The sequence below is a fragment of the Pezoporus occidentalis genome, unplaced genomic scaffold (assembly GCF_034315485.1).
Source record: "Pezoporus occidentalis ecotype Australia unplaced genomic scaffold, CSIRO_AGI_Poc_V1 ctg73, whole genome shotgun sequence".
In the NCBI taxonomy this organism is placed as follows: Eukaryota; Metazoa; Chordata; class Aves; order Psittaciformes; family Psittacidae; genus Pezoporus; species Pezoporus occidentalis.
Window position 1 is genome coordinate 3301810 of NW_026916082.1, and position 19681 is coordinate 3321490.

General features: G+C 39.3%; 1 protein-coding gene across 5 annotated transcripts in view; it reads right to left on the minus strand.

Annotated features, from left to right (window-relative positions):
• Positions 1 to 19681, minus strand: part of SORCS1 (sortilin related VPS10 domain containing receptor 1) — a 300139-nt gene that overhangs the window by 173412 nt on the left and 107046 nt on the right. For all 5 annotated transcript variants that reach the window (XM_062601967.1, XM_062601966.1, XM_062601965.1 and 2 more), the window contains one exon: positions 1027 to 1126. In XM_062601967.1, coding sequence (XP_062457951.1) covers positions 1027 to 1126 — 100 coding nt within the window. The remainder of the gene's footprint in view (positions 1 to 1026; positions 1127 to 19681) is intronic.

The following is a 19681-nucleotide window of genomic DNA, read 5'->3' on the forward strand; positions in this document are numbered from 1 at the left end:
TGAACTAACCACTCAGACAGAAAGCAAGGAGAGAAAACTACCCTAGCCAGGTTGATACTCCCTCTGGTAAAGAACTGGAGTTGGGCCTTCCACCAACTGTGGGTGCATTGTAACCTCACAGCTAAGAAATCAAGAAGACAACTGTGTCACCACTACCATTTATGTAATCATGTTTTGGTTTTATTTTCATTCATTTTTTTTCTGGCCCAACATATCAGGAAATCTGAAAAGAAATTGCTAGTAATTTCAGATGACTTAAATTACTTCTTAGTTTTCACACCAAAAACCAACAGTAATGATTACCTATCGCCAAATAAGTGGGGTTAACTCTTTTTTTTAAACAGCATGTGAAGGAGAGCCTTTAAGAACAATATTGTTTACTAGCATATGTGAGAAAACAAGTCTTCACCATCATTATGAACTGTGCCTCAGCACTTCAGCACTTCCTACTGTACACCTTAAAATAAGAAAAATTTTGTCAAAACCATATTTCAAAGGCAGCATCAAATTCCTTTTATGACTATGTCAGCATTATAAATTCTCAGAAAATTGTTAGTCAGTAGGGTGCTTGCATGATTAAAACCTTCTGGGCTTCTGAAGGCATTTTCTCTGCAGGAATTTGTCAAATCCTGTTCAGTTCACTATTGGGAGCACTTAAATGACAAATAATGTTACATACAATCTGGCCACTATAGATGCATTTCTGCCATTTTAATGAGTCTCAGTTTCAGACCACAAAATCATCACCACCCAGAAGGTAAGCAAAAAATTAAACACATGATACCTATCCATTTAATGACTATCTTTTGCTAACATATATTCCCTAAACTACACTGGTAGGTAGTATAGATGCTACAAGCTGGCTTGTGTTTTGATAAAGCTACATATTTTTTTCAACAGGAGGGAGACAGAAGGAGAGACGTTTGAGCTATTTAGACAGTAACAGATATTGAGGAAAACGTGAGAGATCACCAGGACTTAAATTGCATCATAAAGTCAAAATGAGCCAATCACATTATCACCTACCTTACGTTTGTTTGTTGGACAAACATACAAGTAGCTCAAAATAGTCTTCAGACCAACTTTATCATTCAATTTCTCATATGTTGTCCCATAATCTGTTGACCTGCAATTCAAATAGAGATTTCATAAGTACAAACACTTAATCACAAAACCACAAGTCATTTGGCAGCTTTTCAACATAAGTCATGCTTTACATAGCAGAATGGCTCTCTAGAGCTTTTTGAATGATTCATGTAGTATATAATGATACTTAATTATATACACACAGAATCATGTGAGTGCTTATAATTTACATTTAAATTAGATTAGGAAAAATTAAACCAGCATCTTCCCAAAGCATTTTAAAATAAATATGTACAATAAGAAATGCTAAATTTTATGTATAGAAAATGCTGATGATTGTCAGAAAAGCCAAATAGCAGACAGCAAGAGACTAAAGATATCAGTTCACTGTACACTCCAAGATTAGACTAATTTTGTTAAGAGTCTTTTCTCAGCATATTCTATAGTAGTTGTTCCAGCTGATTGTGCAGTGAAATTCGAGTTCAGTTTCTGTGAAAAACACTGACATCCATTTGAAAACCTAACTACATGAGCATTACACCTACAATTTATAAGGCTTTTTCACATGGAGTAGCAGAGAGTATGGACACTTCTGCTTTACTCTTGCTTCAAGATCCACTCTTCAGTAGAGAAAATTATATATTTCTGATACAAGGGTAGTCAACAGAGAACAAAACAAGAAAGGCTGTGAAGAGTTCCTGTAACATCTACTCTTAACATGTAACATTATCTAGGTGTTCCTGCTCCGGCAGGGAGATTGGACTAGATGATCTTTTGAGGTCCCTTCCAATCTCTAGCATACTGTGATACTGTGTGACTAGAACCAAGATCAATTACTAGCAGAGGTTTTGTTCATTATGAAACTCGTGCTTGCCTGAATTATGTCCCAATAACCAGGGGATTTAGCCCAAATCAGTACACTTGGTATCCACAAATTGCAGCAAAATTACATGAATCTGGGTAACAGAGACATTTAAAAGTATAAGATACTTTTGCAGACCACAAAACTGCAACTTGTCTTTAAAATGTACAAATTGGTCCATACAGAACTTCATTTGCAAGCAGTAACATGAATTTTCCCTTCTGCTAACCACTCCAAAACCAGTCATTCTGAAGCAAACTTTGGAACCCATCATTTCCAGGTTTTACTCTATCTGGAAAGCAATGGCTAAATTCACAAACGTATTTAAGATGCTTAATGTCTATATTTATTTATTTTCTTTAACCTGGAGTGTGGAGATTGTTGGATTTCTGGATCAGGTTCCACACCTACATTTATATCACAGTTTCTGGGATTTCAGATTTTGCAATCAGTGTATAAAACAAGATGACAGCATCTTGGGGTTTTATCCATTAAGATGAATAGCACTAAAATGTGGATTTGCATTAAAGCTGAATTTTTCTATTCAGGAACTTCACAGAAGCATTTGCATGTACCTGACTTGGTCATATAAGACTGAACATAGCGTTTTCTTCTCCTCCCAATAAACATATGCACCCCTGGTTAGAACATTAACGCTGAATTAGGTCTGAGGAAGAGGTGGATACAGTTACAGTTATTTCAGTTACTGAGGATTTCAGAGGCATTCCAGCATTCAGGTAAAGGGAGTCACAGCAGGATGCTGAACACAGCCCTACCAAGGACTGCTGGTTCACTTTGGTTACCTCTCCACCTCACAACCCAGCCTTCTCAGAAATTAGCATTTCCACTGTGGCCTGCCTAAAACCCAAAACTTTTCCTTTGTGATGCTTGGGCTGACAATGACATGTAAGGGTTTTAAGGACTAAGTCTGACATCCAAGGTAGGAAAAAATAACTAATGAAGTGATGAAGCTCTTCTTTACACCAGTGACAGTGATTTCAAAATGGGACCCTTCAAAGGGGGACAGGAGTGAAGAAAATCTGACATAAAAAAAAGCTTGCTTTGAAATCATTAAAGAAAAGCAGCCAGTATCCCTGCCACAGCACAGACAAACAGATGTAGAAGGGCTATTGTAAATGCTAATCTTAGTCAGAATTGCCATCCATTTCTTTCTTCAAATCTCTAGGCAATTATTTTGCATTCATAGCTTTATTTACAGGTAATGTTACATACAGATGGAAATGTGTGCTTCTGTCAACATCCATAAAAGCAACTGAAAGATTGGAAAGCTTAGAAAAACATCTTTTTTGCAGATGAACAAATATACAAGCAACCAAAGGCACTACTAGTAGATCTTACTCTCAATATCACCTTCTAAACTAGCAATAGCCAGTCCTTCTACCTGCCTAGTTAGAGCAGACAGGCATCTAGAGGCGTTTTAACAAAAAATAAAAAATAAAAATGGTGAAAATACACACGCAGAGCACTGAAATTATTGTATTGAATAAAACACTGTGTACATGAAGCCTCTGTTGGTATCTAATCCAAGGAGTATCACCAACCTGCATTCAGCTTATATTTTTATATATATATATATGCGTGTGTGTGTGTATGTATACAAGCATTGATTAGCAGCCCTTAGATAATGAGCTCTTAATTTGTCTTATTAAATGTGTGTATAAAACAGCATGAGACTCCTAACCCAGGAAAATGCCACAGCCATTTGGTGATCCAGGAAGCCAGCCTAACCTGGAAGCATTGCAAAAGACGGATGCACCTCAGCAGGGTGCAGGCAGTAACAGCATCAGCAAATTCAATCCCATTTATCTGAAGGGGAATGGATATGTATCAACCAACATCACCCACACGTTGTGTGATAGGCTACTTCTCTGAAGCTCTACAGAGAGAACTCAGTTTCAGTGCATCTGTATAACACGAGCCGAGCAAGCAAATACCTGGATAAATCATATGGAAGGACTAAACCCAAGACCTGTAGAGTTGAAAATATAAAAATAAAACTCTAAACCTTCTGAATCATCTGCCAAAAAGCCACAGTTACTGAAATAACTATGTGTAACGACTGAACAGTAATCCCTATCTTATTAGTCCTTGTGTAGACATGCATGTTGCAATGGTTTCTGATATTGTTTAGGGGAAGGGGGTGTTTATACATGTTTCTTCAAATTAGTTTAAATCCCCGTGTAAATTGTTTCATTTTGGTTTGGTACAGTTACAGGCTAAGTCAAAATAAATCCAGAGGAGTTTGAAATAGGAAGGTCTGCAGAGACATTTGATATATGTGCAAGTCTAAATATGGAAGAAGATGTATTAGCACATTGTGGATGTTGCTGAAACACAGACAATACTTTGTAAAAGAATAATATTCAGAAACAGAGTAGTCTCGATTCTGAACTTCAGACCTGTCCCACCATTTTATTGCTAATTGGTTCCATTAAATCCCAAATTTTACCAGTAGCTGTTTAGAATCAGACTCCTTGTTTTTTTCAGTAAAGCAGATTGATTTCTGCAAACACACAACATTTTAATTAAGACTAGCTCATTTCGCAGTATAAAAAAACTACAGAAACTGTGGGACTGAAGCTCTGACTTCCCCGAGTAATAAATTAAAACAAAACTGGAAACACGTAGAATAATTTATATTTTACAAACTATTTGCAAGAAAGTTGACATTTAAATAACTTCATTATTATTCATTGACAGGGTTTTTCCCTCTCTTCCCATCAGGGTAAATGACATTTCTATTACAGTATTATAATAAACTCCCGCACGTTTTAAATAAAGTCACTGAATTCCATTAGTCCACCTACTGTCCCGAATATATCTCAATCCATTCCTAGCAATATTTCACAATCATAATAGGCATTCTGAATCAACCAGTAGCATGTACCCTACGGAAATTTTCATCTTTCTCAAGAAGTGCAGACTGAAATTCAGACAACTGTCAGTTGGAATATATTGATTAAATTAATTCCCTAGCAAGCTGCAGTTTACGCTCCTTTGTTACAAATTTAAGGCTGTCTGTACTTATTTTACGTAAGCAGCTGAAGACTTGAAGAATCAACCAGTTGATTGTTTGGTCAAGGTTCCTTTTGCAACAATACCTTTCTGGAACACTCGACGGCCAAGAAAAAAGAAAAACACATGCAGACTTTAAGCTGTGCAACATCATGTGTCCTGCCTATTAGAGTGCAGCTTTCTTCCCATGAAAGACATGTTAATAGATGAAGCTCTTGTTATAATACACATCATTAAGAAGCAATCATTTTAATTAGCACCATTTACTATTGTTTTCCTTTTTCCACCCATTACCTCTGGTTTTCATATATTAGTGTGACTGCTCCCCCCACCTCCACCATGAGAGGACTGTCAGTGTACCATGTCCTCATTCTTCCTGCTTCACAGTTTAATTTGCTGCTCTAACTGCTGTCCAAGTGGCAGCCAGCCCTGGGGGCAGGACCAGAAGCATCTGGGATGTGGTTATGGAGCAGCAGAGCAGGGTAGCCTGTCGTGAGCAGGAGCAGTGTGAAGAGATGGGCTCTAGCCTGTTTCTCCTTCCGCACATTAATTCATCCCTGCCACCAGGTATTTTAAGAAACTGCAATGATTATTAGATCACCTGTTCCAACCTCCCACATAACTAAGTTTGCCACCTGGTTTGCCACCAAAGGGACTGGCCAGCTGAGCACAGGGTTTGCCAGTTACTATTGTATTAATCTCTACATGAGCAGATTTTTAGATGCAAGGCTTTCAGATCACAGAAGGCAGAACTGTGGAGTCACAGGCTGCACTTACTCTCCTCTTTGTGACTTCTGAGTTCTTTGTTTCAGGGAATCTTTCTAGGCTGAGTTGCTATTCCCCCACCACTTAAATTGAAACTCTTTCCTTTATGGTTTTATAGCCAACTACTAAAGTTTCCCATTGATTTTTGCCATGCCACCATGTTTCACAAAAGCTAGTAATGTCAAAATCTTCTTCAACACCTAACCATTTAACTTTATATGTCCTTCCTATTAAGCCTTTCACAAGCCATTGATAAATAACACTTTTTGTTCTGATGCCTGTTTTGATTTAACTCTTTCATGTATAAACCTGGTATGTTTTTTTCCAGAAGGTAACAATGTCTGATCTCAGCTTTTCTCTCAGGAGAACTTTTTATCCTATTCTTTATTTTTGTAGAAAGCTACTCTTGCTTTACAAATTACCTTGTTTCACCTAGACGATTCTCACAAGTGACTGTCTAACTCATTGTATAAATAATTCCCTAAGGTCTGTCCCATTTCTAATGGAGCCTGTTTCCTTAGCTCATAGAGGCTGACACATTTTGAAAGGAGTTTTACGTCTCCATGTTGAAGAGCAATTGCAAGATGTAAACACAGTAAACCCTGTGCCCTTAGACACAGTTTTCATGCAGCAAGGAGGAAGATCTTGTCCTCATTTGTACACATTTCTGTCCCGAGGTCACACTTGGAATGAACTTTTTAAGGCAGGAAAGAGGACTTCTATTTAAATCTTCTGCATCCCACTGAGCACCCCAGGCCTCTGCTAAAGGTCCTTCTGCAGCTTGGGACCAGCTGAACGGTTTCTTTATGCCTTACTTGGCCTCTTCTTACTTTATTAATGAGTCTTGGCTGATTTTTAGCTATAGCTCATTTGCTTTAAGCATGGATTAAGCTAAAGCAGAGATAATTTAGGGAGGCTTTTTTGCCTTCCTGATTTTGGTTCGTGGGGGCAGTGCTAAGCATTCTGACAGCAGTGACAAGCCCAAGAGTCGGTTAGCATTTCTTTAAATGTCTATAATGGCACTGCACATGTCACTGCACTAAAACACTTCAAATTTAGCCTGGGAGGTTGAAATTAACTTTTAAAGACATCTCCAGGGTAAAGAAAAAAGAGAGACTTCAAAACTCAAGGGATCCACATGTCTTGCTCCCTAAGTGAATGTATTTCTGATGATATTTTTTCCTCATGAGGCCCTCAGCAGGTTGGCAAGTATTAGTGTTCCCACTTTCTAGACAGGGGAAACAGAGGGAAAGACTAGATAATTAATCTTATGTTTGAAGGAAGCCTCTAACAAAGCAAAATGCAAGTCCCCTCAGGCTTCACTAACTTCCCACTCAATCCTGACAGCATAAGTTTTCTGAGGGTTTGTGTGTGCAAATAAGGCTTGGAATGAGCCTTAATATCAATGTCAAAAGGAATACAAAACTAAATATAGGTACATTTTGAAACAGATTTGAACTTCCACTTTGAAAATGTTTTGCTTCCAGTTTGCAACTGTAGATTTTGCTAGAAATGAAGCTATGAAGTTTTAGATGAGTTTACTGAAGTCTGTATGTTTTTTCCCTTATGGAAAGGATTTTCTCATCACATAATACAGTTTCCCACCTACAGAAGCCATCAAAATTACTTGGAGGACAAGAAGGGGTAAAAAAATTACAAAGAAACAATAGGAAACTATAGAATTGACATTTCTTTGCATAATCAGTTAAATTAATTCAATTTTTTTTCTTCTCCTTTTTAATCAAGTTTTATTTGGAGTAATCTAAATGAACAGAAACATACTCAAAATTTTTCAATTTTGGCTTAATGTAGTTCAGCTGATTATTGCTATAAATAATTTAAAAGATATGACATACAGGAGAAGCAGTTCATATTTTGTCATTCAATTCAGAGTTTACATATTGCATTGGATATTTATTCAAAATCTTACTCAAATCATAAAGAAAGGAAATAGAGGGATGGGAGGCCAGGAGGGGTTATCTGTAGATGACCCAGATAAATTGTTTATCACAGAATCCTTAGAAGAAATTTCCTGATGTTCACATGGAACCTCCTATGCTCCTTAAAGTAACGATTGAAGAAACCCAAATTTGGGTAACCTGCCTTCACTGATATTTCAGTTGACAGCGACTCAAGTTAGCATCCTAAGCAGAGAATACCTGTTCTTCTGTCTCTATCATACCCAAAGTAACAACCATCAATTCATTTGCATATATTTAGTAAAGGACCTGCCAGAAATTATAGCCACATAGAAAACTTCCATCTGTTGATGCAAGCTGTAGGTATATCTCACCCTTTCATAGCCATCCACACTCCTATTAACATCTCTATTGTCTGTGCTATGATACAAACCTTTTCCCTCTGTGAACTGCTAAATACTAGCTCACATCTTTTCTGCTAAAGCACAGCATTCTTGGCAGAGATTAATCACATCTGTAATATCTATGGTGAACAACCCTTAGAACAAACTAGTCTCCGTTGCTTACCAAGGTTGTTCTTGGAAACACCTACTAAATTCACTGGAAATGAAAATCTAGGAAAGAGATAGTCTGTGGCATAGATCATCAAAAGTAAAGAATCAAAATAAAATAAGCTAAAGCCAAAACTCCTGTGTGGACATATCTAAATGCTTTAGCTCTGATGACACACATATCCCATTGCATAATATCCCTTCAGAGCCTTCCATTTTACCAAACTAACCATGGACCATAACTCAGATCAAGCATTCATGTTTAAGAATCCAGAGGCATCTTGCACTTGCAAGCTGACATTAAAGAGCTTTTTCTACATCAGTTTCTGATGCTACTGTCTTTTTCAGCAGAAGCTGGATTCTACTGTATTGTGCAGATGGGCTTTTTTACCTTCAGGCTGCAGAGAAATTGCTGTGTAAAGGTTGGATACCCAAAGAAAAGAGCAAGATCGAATACTTCAGCAGAATAAAAGATCAAATTTGGATTAGATGGGAATAATACACTTGATATTGTTGTTGACACACACCCACCCCTTAACTGATTCTCTAATTTTAGATGTCTGTCCTGTCTTGTTTGACCAATAATACCTTTTTTACTGCACAGTACACTGGTTTCTCCTGCCATCAGGCTTAGAACAAAAGGTTCTGGCAGTTGATAAAATCCATATTCAGCTTCCCCACTCCCGTGCTTGCTGATCAGAGGTCAGATCATGATCACACTTTCAGTTAATCCAAAGTATTTACTATGGAGATGTAGCACTGTAAACATGGAACTGGACAGCATCAACAATCAACTTATGCTGGATTGGAAGCAGCTGCTTCCAGGAAATCAGAAGGATCTTCGCTGTCAGAATGCAAGACTTGACGATTTTTATTTCAAATGTACAATTCCCAACTTTTTGTGTGCAAACTGACACACTGAGATTTGACTGGACTCTGCCCTGAAAGTGTTTTCTAGGCACTGTTTTGTAGGAATGGACTGTAAATCCAGGGTTTTGTTATGGATGACCCCATTCTGGGGACCACAGCTACATTCTGGAGCTCTTCTCAAATAGTGCTGTGCTAAATGACCACTTGCAGGATTAGCTCTGTGAAAGGAGATGGGACATCTAGGGCAGAGGTCTGCATTTGTGGCAAAATAACTGCGGACTTACTACCACATATTCTGCCTGGCTAACAGACCCTCAGCAAGTCTAGATGTTGCCACTGAGGCCAAGATAAAGTGTCAGTTGAAGGAACTGGGGCTTTCATATCCACTGCTTGAGCAGCAGAGGAGGACTCTCCAGGGTTCTCCCTCTCAAATCTCCCTTCCAGCTTCCCTGAAAGGCTCAGCTCCAGCCCTTCACTGACAGAAGAATAGTGTAGGGATGCTAGCATTCATAACCACTCTATTCTAATCCAATGCTAGGTGAAAGCCTGCAGAAAGTACAAAGGGAGAGCCATTAAAGCAAGACTTCTACATGAACCTCTCAGTTAAAGACTCAAGAGGCAATAGTGGTGCTCTGGATGAAACCCTAGTGCAATCTCTCCTGTTTTTTCTAAGAGACATTGTGCCACTATGCCAAGTGCATATGGGAAGGATCAGTAACTCCAGTAGGACCACTAATTTTTCAGAGCTAATATACAGCAAAAGCTGATACGTTATTTAAGCTTGTGCATCTGACTGTATGTACACTCCAAGCTTTTCCTCCTTCCCTAAGTCCACAGTACTGTTTTTCAGAGTTTTTTTCCATTTGCCATCACAGCATTATTTGCAATGAAGGACCAGACACTGAAAAAAAGGAATGAAAGTTTACTGGTAACAAACTTGTTCCTTGATACCACAGGGACACTTTTGGGGATCAGTGAACTACAAGTGGAAGATCACTCACGTGGAAGATCTCCTTGTCTCCTGACTTGTATGTCAAAACAAGCAAGATGGCTAGGATGCAAATTTCCACCCTTCTTTCATCAGAGTATTTGACATCAGACAACACTGCAACTCAGAGTGAAGCCATTCCCATACGTCCACCTATTCAAGGCTTATAGCCATCAACAAAAAAATATCTCAGCTTAGTTATGATGGATATTAAAGTTGTTTTCCCCTACATTTAAATTAAAAGCTGCCTTTAAAAATAGACAAATTGAGAATGACTAATTATTCTTCTTGCAGTACGTTTACATGGGGCATACTAATGTCATCGCAACCTTAATACCAAATTGTAGCTTATAAAGTGGTTGTATGTTGCATTTTCCCATTTCCACCCCAGTCTGATGTAAATCACACAAATAGCTAGGACTGTAGCCCAGTAATCATCATGCTATTAACTTTCTAATTGATGGTAATGGCCAGAATAAATTTCAGGCACCCCAAAGGGTGGTTAATGGATTTTGTAGCTTGAGGGCAGAGCAACAGGAAACTTCTTCATTAATCAGGGAGGCGAGACAGCCATGCACGTCCTACACTCCCCAACCCATCATAACACTGAGGTCATTGCAGCTTTGTTGAAAAGGTGGGTGTTGCCAGGCAAAAAGGAAATACACCGTTACAGCAGGCTGTGCACACTTGACATACTAGCTCAGAAGAGCTATGTTAGCATCCATAGTCACATTATACATACAGAAAACTGCTTTAGCCACTCTCCAATTAACAGCAAGAAAGAGTTTTATTGTGTCATAAAAATGTTTCAGGTTTTCTATGGCTTTCAGTACATACCCTGCAGAAGAGGCTTTCTAGCTTAGACCATGCAAGCATTTGCAACACATTATGCAATCTTCATTCTGGCTTGTCAGAGCAAGTCAACAGCTACAAAGCTTAAAAGATCCAGACAGCCCAAGACATTATTTTCAAAATCATTGTCCAAGCCCCTTAGTTGTTATAATGGAGTAATTCCCAAGGACTAGTAGCATTTTGAAACCAGATATAAACGTGCCTCATGTATTAATTTATATTAAAGTTAGTTGGAAGATGGAATTCCCATCCCTGAGGCAACATTAACAATTCTTTTTTCCCTGTTTTAAACTAGCATGATTCCCAAAATCTGAATAGAATAAGAATAGAGAGCAAAAAGGGATTAAGTGAAAAGACAAAAAAAATGATAGTCCTTCATCCCACTACCCCCAGTGTTATCCATTCAACTGAATACTTTATAACACAGTCTGGCTGTCACTACACAGGAAAAAGCTCAAATAAAACAAGGAGAAAAATCAAACAAAATACACTTTCAATTTCAAATCATTCTGACATTTTCTGTCAAGATTTATCTGACTAATGCTGCATTTCCCAGCAGAAAACTGTTCCACTGAAAAGGTTTCAATTAGTTCTCCGCATCCTAGTAGTGCATAGGCTAAGCTGTTAGCTAGACTGTTACTGTACCACATCACTTAAGAATTTGTTTTTGCTGGATTTAAAAGCTTTGCTAGTGGATTACTGTACCCGAGAATCACTAATTAATGCTTTGAAGCAGGCAAATACGAGTGTTACTTTCTTCCTTTTGAGACCATAACAACGATGAAGCTGTACTGGTTGTGTTGGTTTCAAATAATATACATCAGCCAGAGACACACAGCTTTAGTTTTTCCTCTTGGTTGGTAGAAGCATGTTTATCATTTTATATCTCAAGGATCAGTGGGGTCATAAAGCTTGCTATTTATAGCTACTCTTGGGGTATCAAGGAAGTGACAGTAATTTGTTCCTTTGACATCTAACCTTAGGTCAACTCCAGGAGCAGAGATGGATTTTTTACAAGAAATGAAATGAAAGTACACAGCAGAAGATTAATACCATTTCCTATGCCTGAGGAGAATACATGCTCCCAATCACTCTGCAGAAAAAATGGTCAGGAACATGTGCTATGCACTAAGAATAGAGCAAGATGTGGTCAAGGTGAGGTGTTCAAACAGTCTATTAGCAAACTGATACACTGACATTTGTGCATAGAAGAATTGCAGGCTGATAGTCTAGAAAAGAGCTCAGCTCTTCTGGTTCTTTGATTTTGAAAATCATCTTTAAGTCAGTGCCAGCTACAGATAAAGTGAGATCTTTCTTTTATGTTACTGGTAAATGATAAAAGAAAGTTAAAGCTAAGCTATAAATTCCATATCAGAAACATCTTCCACAAGATCAAGCTATTATTTTGCCCTGCATTGCAAAAACATCTTGTATCAATTATATTTTCTGTTTGTGAGAAAATAAAGACTGCAGATTGAAACATCTTGAAAAGATTCCTTGATACTAAAATTCTTACTGACGGGCCATATTCGTCATTACTCACAACTTATATTCAACTGAGTAATAAAAAAATAATAAAACGGAAATCAATCAGAAGAATCCCCCTCCCCCTGCCAAGGTATCTGGTTTTAATTTATTTGGAATTAAAATTAGAAAATAAATGTCTTTCCAAAGCTATGGGAGCATGAAGACATTAATTATATAATCCAGTCATTAAAATAATGCTACAACAGGAATTCAGCCAAGTACCTGTGAAGGCCTTCTACCTTCTTATAATAGACATATCATCCTCAGCCACCACTAATTCCCTTAAAAAAAGGGTATCCAACATGCTCAGAAACCAAATTTCAGCTACACCGACCACCAAATCTCACACATGACCACAAAAGCCACATAAACCCCCAAATTTACATGTAATACCACAACCTACATCCACCAGAATCCACCATTTCCAGGTATACTACTGCTTTGTGCTAAGACAACCATGCAACGGCTAGTGCAATGGACTCCAACAGGCTGCAGTACATGTCCCATACTGGACAGCAGGCAGGTGGTGGTATATATTACACGTGCCCACCCATATTGTTATCATAGCAAGTGGAGGTAGCATTAATTGAAAAGAAAATTATCCATCATATGCTGGACACACGAGATCTTAAGTGTTCACTTACAAGCTGGGGGCAGTGCAGCCTACTTAGCTCCTAGCCCTCAGCTCACCTGGCTATATTTATGGACCATTATTTCGCTCCACATGGAAGTAGTGTATATCCTGAAACAGCTGGAAAAAGCCATGCTAATTCACCTGTGTGGAAGCCAGGTCTGGTAGAACAAGAGTTATTAATTACAAAAGGATCAATTTTGCACTTTGACCAACAAAGTTCACGCAGCTACATAAAGACAACACCCTCAAAAAGAACCTTCATATGTCCGTGGACGTTTGTCTGGAAGATACCTGCCAAGTCCTGTCCTTCAGCTTGATGGAAAGTCACTGATAAATGCCCATAAGTGGCAGGTCTTCAATTTAGTTTTGATTTATTAGGGCCCAATTAGAACAGACACTTTAAGTAACAGCCAGACACAATAGCCAGTCACTGGAACTGTCATGCTGGATGGTGGGGAAGGGAAACGAGGCAAGAACAGGCGCAAGATTTTAAATGTGCCGATCAACTGGGGAGCAGACATTCCTGTAGCACAGGTATGCCCCAAATCCCACTTTCAGCACTATCTACACACACATTCCTCCACCATCTATCAAACAGAATTCTGAGGATTTGTTGCTTAAAGGTCCAGTAGCAGGTGAAATAAGACCAGGAACTGTAACCAGTTAATTTAAGTCTTCACAGATCAAACCCCTGCCAAAAAGGAACTGAATCCCCCTTCTTTGGTGGATTAGAATTAGAGCTCTGTAAATACACACACAAAAAAAGATGACAGTGATTTTTTCACTGCTTCAAAATAAAGTTCCTTGTTCAGCCCATCTAATCTTTGGGTGAATAAGGCACCTTAACCTTCACATCATTTGTGGCTTTTTTCTATCGCTATCCTCTTCCCCCGTTTTAAAATTTATGGTTACCATTTAGGCTGATTTCAATTTCCATTAATAATATGTGCAACTGATGTACATTTAAGTGAATTTAATCATGTTGTAGTGACAGGTCTAGCTCAAAGCAGGGCTTCACTTAGAATTATCAAGTAAATTTCTCTTGAAAAGGTCAGTTTAACATTTAACAGGAGGGCCCATTCCAGACAAATTAGAATTTGCTCCACTTATTTCGAAGGCAAACACTTCTCAAGCCAGCTTCAGCAGAAGCATGTCAATCAAATGAGAAAAGTATCAGGTGCCCAAGGGAGAAAGTTCACTGATGCCTCCCTGTACAGCCAGCCCAAAGGCTGCTCAGTCACACTGTCAAAACTGACATATTCCTGCCCTACTGTTGAAGGACTGGAACCAGACCACACCACAGAAAGTAGTGAAGGCAGAGCTGGAGCGTTTAGGCAAGCTGCTGACAAGTCAGACTTCCCATGTCTAATTGCTGCAGCACAGGAACAAAATGTGAACAACCTTGTGTGCTACGGGAATGGGTTATCATGCATGTGTCCCATGAGGATTTATTATTACTCCTGTGCCTGTCAGAGGCAGTTCAGCTTTCCAGCAGCAGCATGTTAAGCAGAGAGGTGATGATACATGTAATGCTATCTCGGTGGCACTCTCAGTAATAGCCCCATTCCTCCAATTGGTCCTGCCTCCAGCCTAGGAAGACGAGTGCCCTATAGCATTCACCCAGACAGCTCTTCTACAAGATATTGTCTTTATTAAAAGGGTTCACTGTAGCAGAGGTCCTGAATGCGGCAGGTACTGCCTTACCCGTTACCAAGATTAAGACCTCCTGTTGTTGTCCCACCCATACAAGAACATCATGTATCCTAGTACATTTTTTCATTGAAAATAACATTTTCCCTAAGGATATTTTATATCAGATAACAGTTTCTGGACAGAATCTAAACATCTTCCGAGGACATGTCCAACCTTCACAACCAACTGGGTGGCTGAATGACATCATCCGTTTAGCGACAGCTTTCACAGTTGCTATCATGTTTGACACTACAGTTTCAGAAATACCAAATTCCTCATAAAACAGAAATTCCACTTTTTCGCCCAGTTAAGTAGGTTCATGGTGTGAATTTCACCTGTCAACTCCTAAGCTCTCCAGGAGTCCTGGAGAGGCCTCGAAGAGCATCTTTGACATATGTACAGTCAATGCCTGAACAATCTTCGTTATTTCAGACACTTGTGCTTCTGCCTAGAAGGGGTGGTTGGGAAAAACGAGCAAGCAAACAAACCCAAAACACCAAAAAAACCTAGCCCCACACACATTGAAAGCTCATGGATAAAACTGAAACTCAATTCAGTCAACTTGGAAAGGTTTCAGACACATATTTTTGTTTTAGAGAACGGCAACCTGCCAAAGCAAAACTTTTCAGAAAGACTTCTGAATGGAATTTGCTGGCAAAACATCAGAAGGATCAGATGAGTTCTGGGAAGACAGCCACCTGAGACGTGAAAGGTCCATGCTTTGGTGGAAGGAGAAGACAGCATACAGCAAAATAATCAGGTAAAGTACTGATGCACTGGTAGCTCTCTGAGCATGAAAACAACAGTTGGGGCTGTTATTGCAGCAACCACCAATACACTGAAATTAGTTTCAATCAAATCTTCTTTTATGGCAAGGCAGACACTGAGATAGTCATTCTTGAATGATGCAGAATTTCAATTTAGGAGCCTCCTCCATCTGAAGAGGGCTCTCTGAGCTACTATACTACTAATCATTGTGGGTGATGCTCTCCTTCAGCTTTCGAACTCTGCTTGCGTGTAGGGCAAAGAGATGTTTAATAATTCAGCTACACTCATGATTATGGAGGAAAGAAATAGATTCACCAGCAATTTGACTAATCAAGCTGACAAAGTGATTGGGTTCAAAAAGGGAAGGACTCTCCCAGCAGCAGTTCATTAAAATAAAAATGAAACTCTGCGCATTTCCAGTCTAACAAAAAGGATTTACTGGTCCATAAAATGGAAGGAAAAGGAATAGCCTGGATAATCTCAACTATCAGCAGGATACAGATAATAAAAATCAAATGCAGGGTGCCGCTAAAACTGGACTGACTCTTCCAGCTTTATTGCAGAGGATCAACAAACAAAATCTACAAAGAGGTTCTGCAAAGAATGCCCTTATATCTACAGAATCATTTAGGTCAGGTGATTGGAAACAGTAGTTGAAGATGACAGGTCTTTTTTGCCTCAGAGTTGTATCAGAGCCAACTATGGCTCTGAGGTAGGGCCATGACAAACCTCAGGAAGTAAGGCAGGTTTTATATGAGAAATGTGTGGTTGCAGGAAATTAGCAAAGCTACTTTGAAAATGGAAAACTGACTCATTCGGGCACAGCACAGCAGTGGTCGATCAAGTTATCAACACTGTGTGAGGTTGCTGAGAGTCATGAAACTCAGCCTGGGTGGCAGTGTGAGAATATACTAAAATAAGTATATTTTTGTAGGAATGTTTTATTTATCAAAGTAAAACAGAAGTGTTGGAGAATGAAATAAAGGTCCTGTGGTTTTTTTATTATTTTATGTCAAGACTTAATGGCAATATCCTAAAGTTATTAATGGTTTAAAAAACTACACATTTAAGTGGATTCCTGAGCTGCTAATAATTTCAAATTGTAGTATAGAAGATGGACTAGATGTGGAGCTGTTCTGTCATACTTTCCTCTGGCTTGGTCTGTGGGGTGTTTGCTGTAAGAACAGACTAGCGGTATTTAAGAGGGAAGCTGCTCCTGAAGAGGAAAGATGGCTCAGGAAAAGCTACTTCTTTAATTGCACTTAAGGATCATTGACAGAATCAGGTAGAGGAAGTGCTTTGACCTTGCTCCTGATGAAGGAGCAACTGTGTCTGCAAGAGACCCTGAAAATGCCTCAAGAAGGTGTGTAAGTAGGACAAACATTTCCAAACCCTGCAAAGGACAGCCACCAAAGGGACTAGTGTCCCAAGACTGGCTTTATGGTTTTGTCAGTGATGAAGGAGAGTAGAAGGTGAGAGCAACTGCATGCTCAAAAATGTTTTTCATCAAATTAAGATTTACAGTATACTTTCTAAATGTTTCCTCTTACTGTTTAAACAAAAAAAGCTTAATTTTAGGATTACAGAATCATTGAATAGCTAGGGTTGGAAAGGATCTTAAGATCATAATTTTAAGGAAGCTTACCTTTGTGTTCACCAGTGGTTTAAAGACAACAAAAGAAAATGTTACCAAATTTCTTCAGCCACATTAATAAGCATGGAAGAACAAAAACTGTATTTTGGCCAAGACTCAGGAAGATAATTGAATTCTGCAGGACAGATGCAGCCATCGGTGCTGGGAGCTCTTCCTGGCCAGTACTGGAAATACAGCTAGTGCTGGGACCATGAAACTCTTACATTCCCGCTTCTACATTCCAGATATTTACAGTCCTTTGGGAATTCATGTGCATTAGGTCCCAGTTCTGCTTTACTGAGTTTCTCTTCAGAGGAAAAGAGATACTTAACTCATGTCACCATTCCTACATGTGATGTTGCTCAACTAGCCACACAAAATTTACAACCAGGGCAAAATGCCAGCTATTACATCTCTGCATTTGAGCCTGAAAGAGCACAAATGTATCTTCTGAGGGCTGTGTTAAAGTAAGCAGGAGAAGGAATCTTATTCTGTAGGGTAAAAGAGAGGGACAAACGGAAAACTCACACTGTCGCCCTGAAACACAAAGCCTCTTCTGCCTCCAGGAATCAAAGCTATTCGGCTAGATCAGAAGCTGAACTGCCCTCAGCCACTGGACTTCTGCATAATGATTAACTCCTAGCTCATCTAAATAAAAGCTTCAAATAAAACATCTCCTTTGGGTATTCAGGACAGAGGATACCAGCTTAGCTAATTAGACATAGTTGTCAGCTAATCAGCACACTAGTGATGGGTACCAGCTGGGGAATTATTTCAAAATGAACTTGGGAATTAAGAAACCACCCCTTTGGGACCTGCTGGAATAAGTCTTTGTCTGACGGAGTAAAAAGGCTCAGGAAGTGAAGCAGCAGCTAAGAGTAAAGTTTGCTTTAGAAAATTAGGAGTGAAGACAGACAGAAGCAATTCTTGAGGCAATTGATTAAGACCACCAGTCTGCTGTGGGCAACTCAGTAGTAAAGAGTCTACTGTAGGGGAAGCACTAGTAGCTAAGCATAATAAATTATTAATCCCAGAAAGTCAGCCTGAATACAGCAAATGACAGTGCTGAAACAGAAACACTAAGTAAATCATATACACTCCTGCCTGGAGACTGTCTCTCTGTTCTTTATCTCCAGACAAACTCACTCCTAGTCTATTATTTCAACTAATGGAACAGTCTTTTGATGCTGAATGAAGACATTACTTGTCTACTTGTGACTCTGGCAGAAAGGCAACACTAACTACAACACTCCTTACTGTATCACTGGGCACTAGCTCCATTTGATAGTGCTTACAAGTCCTATCCAATTCAGAGGCCAGCAAATTCAGTTCCTTGAGTGTAACTACCCCATTTTTGCAGGATTCTGTCAGTAGAAAACTTATGCTGCCAGCCTTGCTCCTACACAGAATCTTGGCGTCTTGGCAGTTTATCCTATCTTTCTTTTTTTTCATGTAGACATCACAGAGCAATATTTAAGAAATAGCTGAGTCTCCGAACACTGCTGTGTGAACTCAGTGTATTAGCAGCAGCAAGCTTCCGCCTGTTAGCAGGACTACTGCCACCTCATAATCTGAGCAGATGGGATTCATCTCCCACCCACAGGTCTCTGCCACAGCAGTACAGCAGTGTTACAGCCACATACCAGGCACAGCTGGTGACTTAAAAATCAGGGCAACCACCTGCACCCACTACACAGAACCTCAGAGCAAGAGAGAGACCATGGCCCCCTCCTGCTGAAGACCAGGAGCTAGGCTTGGTCTGGAAAGTCTAACAGTTACTGTGGGGTGCCTGGTGAATTTTTTCTCCCTTTTGTCTCCCAGAAAGGGCATGGTGATTCCATTGATCAAGAGTAGCCACCTGCATCCATCTGACCTCACACAGCACAGCAGCTGCCAATCAGATATTTTAAAAGAAGAAAAAGAAATAAAAGTCCTTTAGCCTTTGCCAAATTCTTCCTTAGAATTTACCTCTGCCTTAGCATCTCCAATCCCTTGGACAATAATCTATTCATGCTATTGAGGCAACTGAGTTTGATTATCAACTCTGAGGCCACTAATCTCTGCTATTAACTTTACCACCTCTTCATATACCTTGAATCTTTCCTGGGAATCAGATGCCAACAGTAGATGGTGGTAACTTCTCCAAGAAATAGGGCTGTGAACTGTGAGTCATTGCCTCATGTGCCAGCAGCCCTTCACCACTGCATTGGGCTCACCTGCTGTATCTACCTGATTTGTGTGATACTCTGCTGCAAGAGTCCCAGTACGAGAGCTGCCTCCATGGGAGGTACAAACAGAAAGGAGCATACTATTTTAACAAATACTTATTCAATTTATAACAGCTTTGTGTACTTACTATGGTACAGAAAAGACAAAAGAGAGCAGAAAAGAACATTCTGTCTCTTTGGATAAGAAAACCTGGTAATGAAGGCTTACTGAAATCTGTACAAGCCTTTCAACAGACTTAATGACAGTTTACAGGAGAGTCTGTATAATTA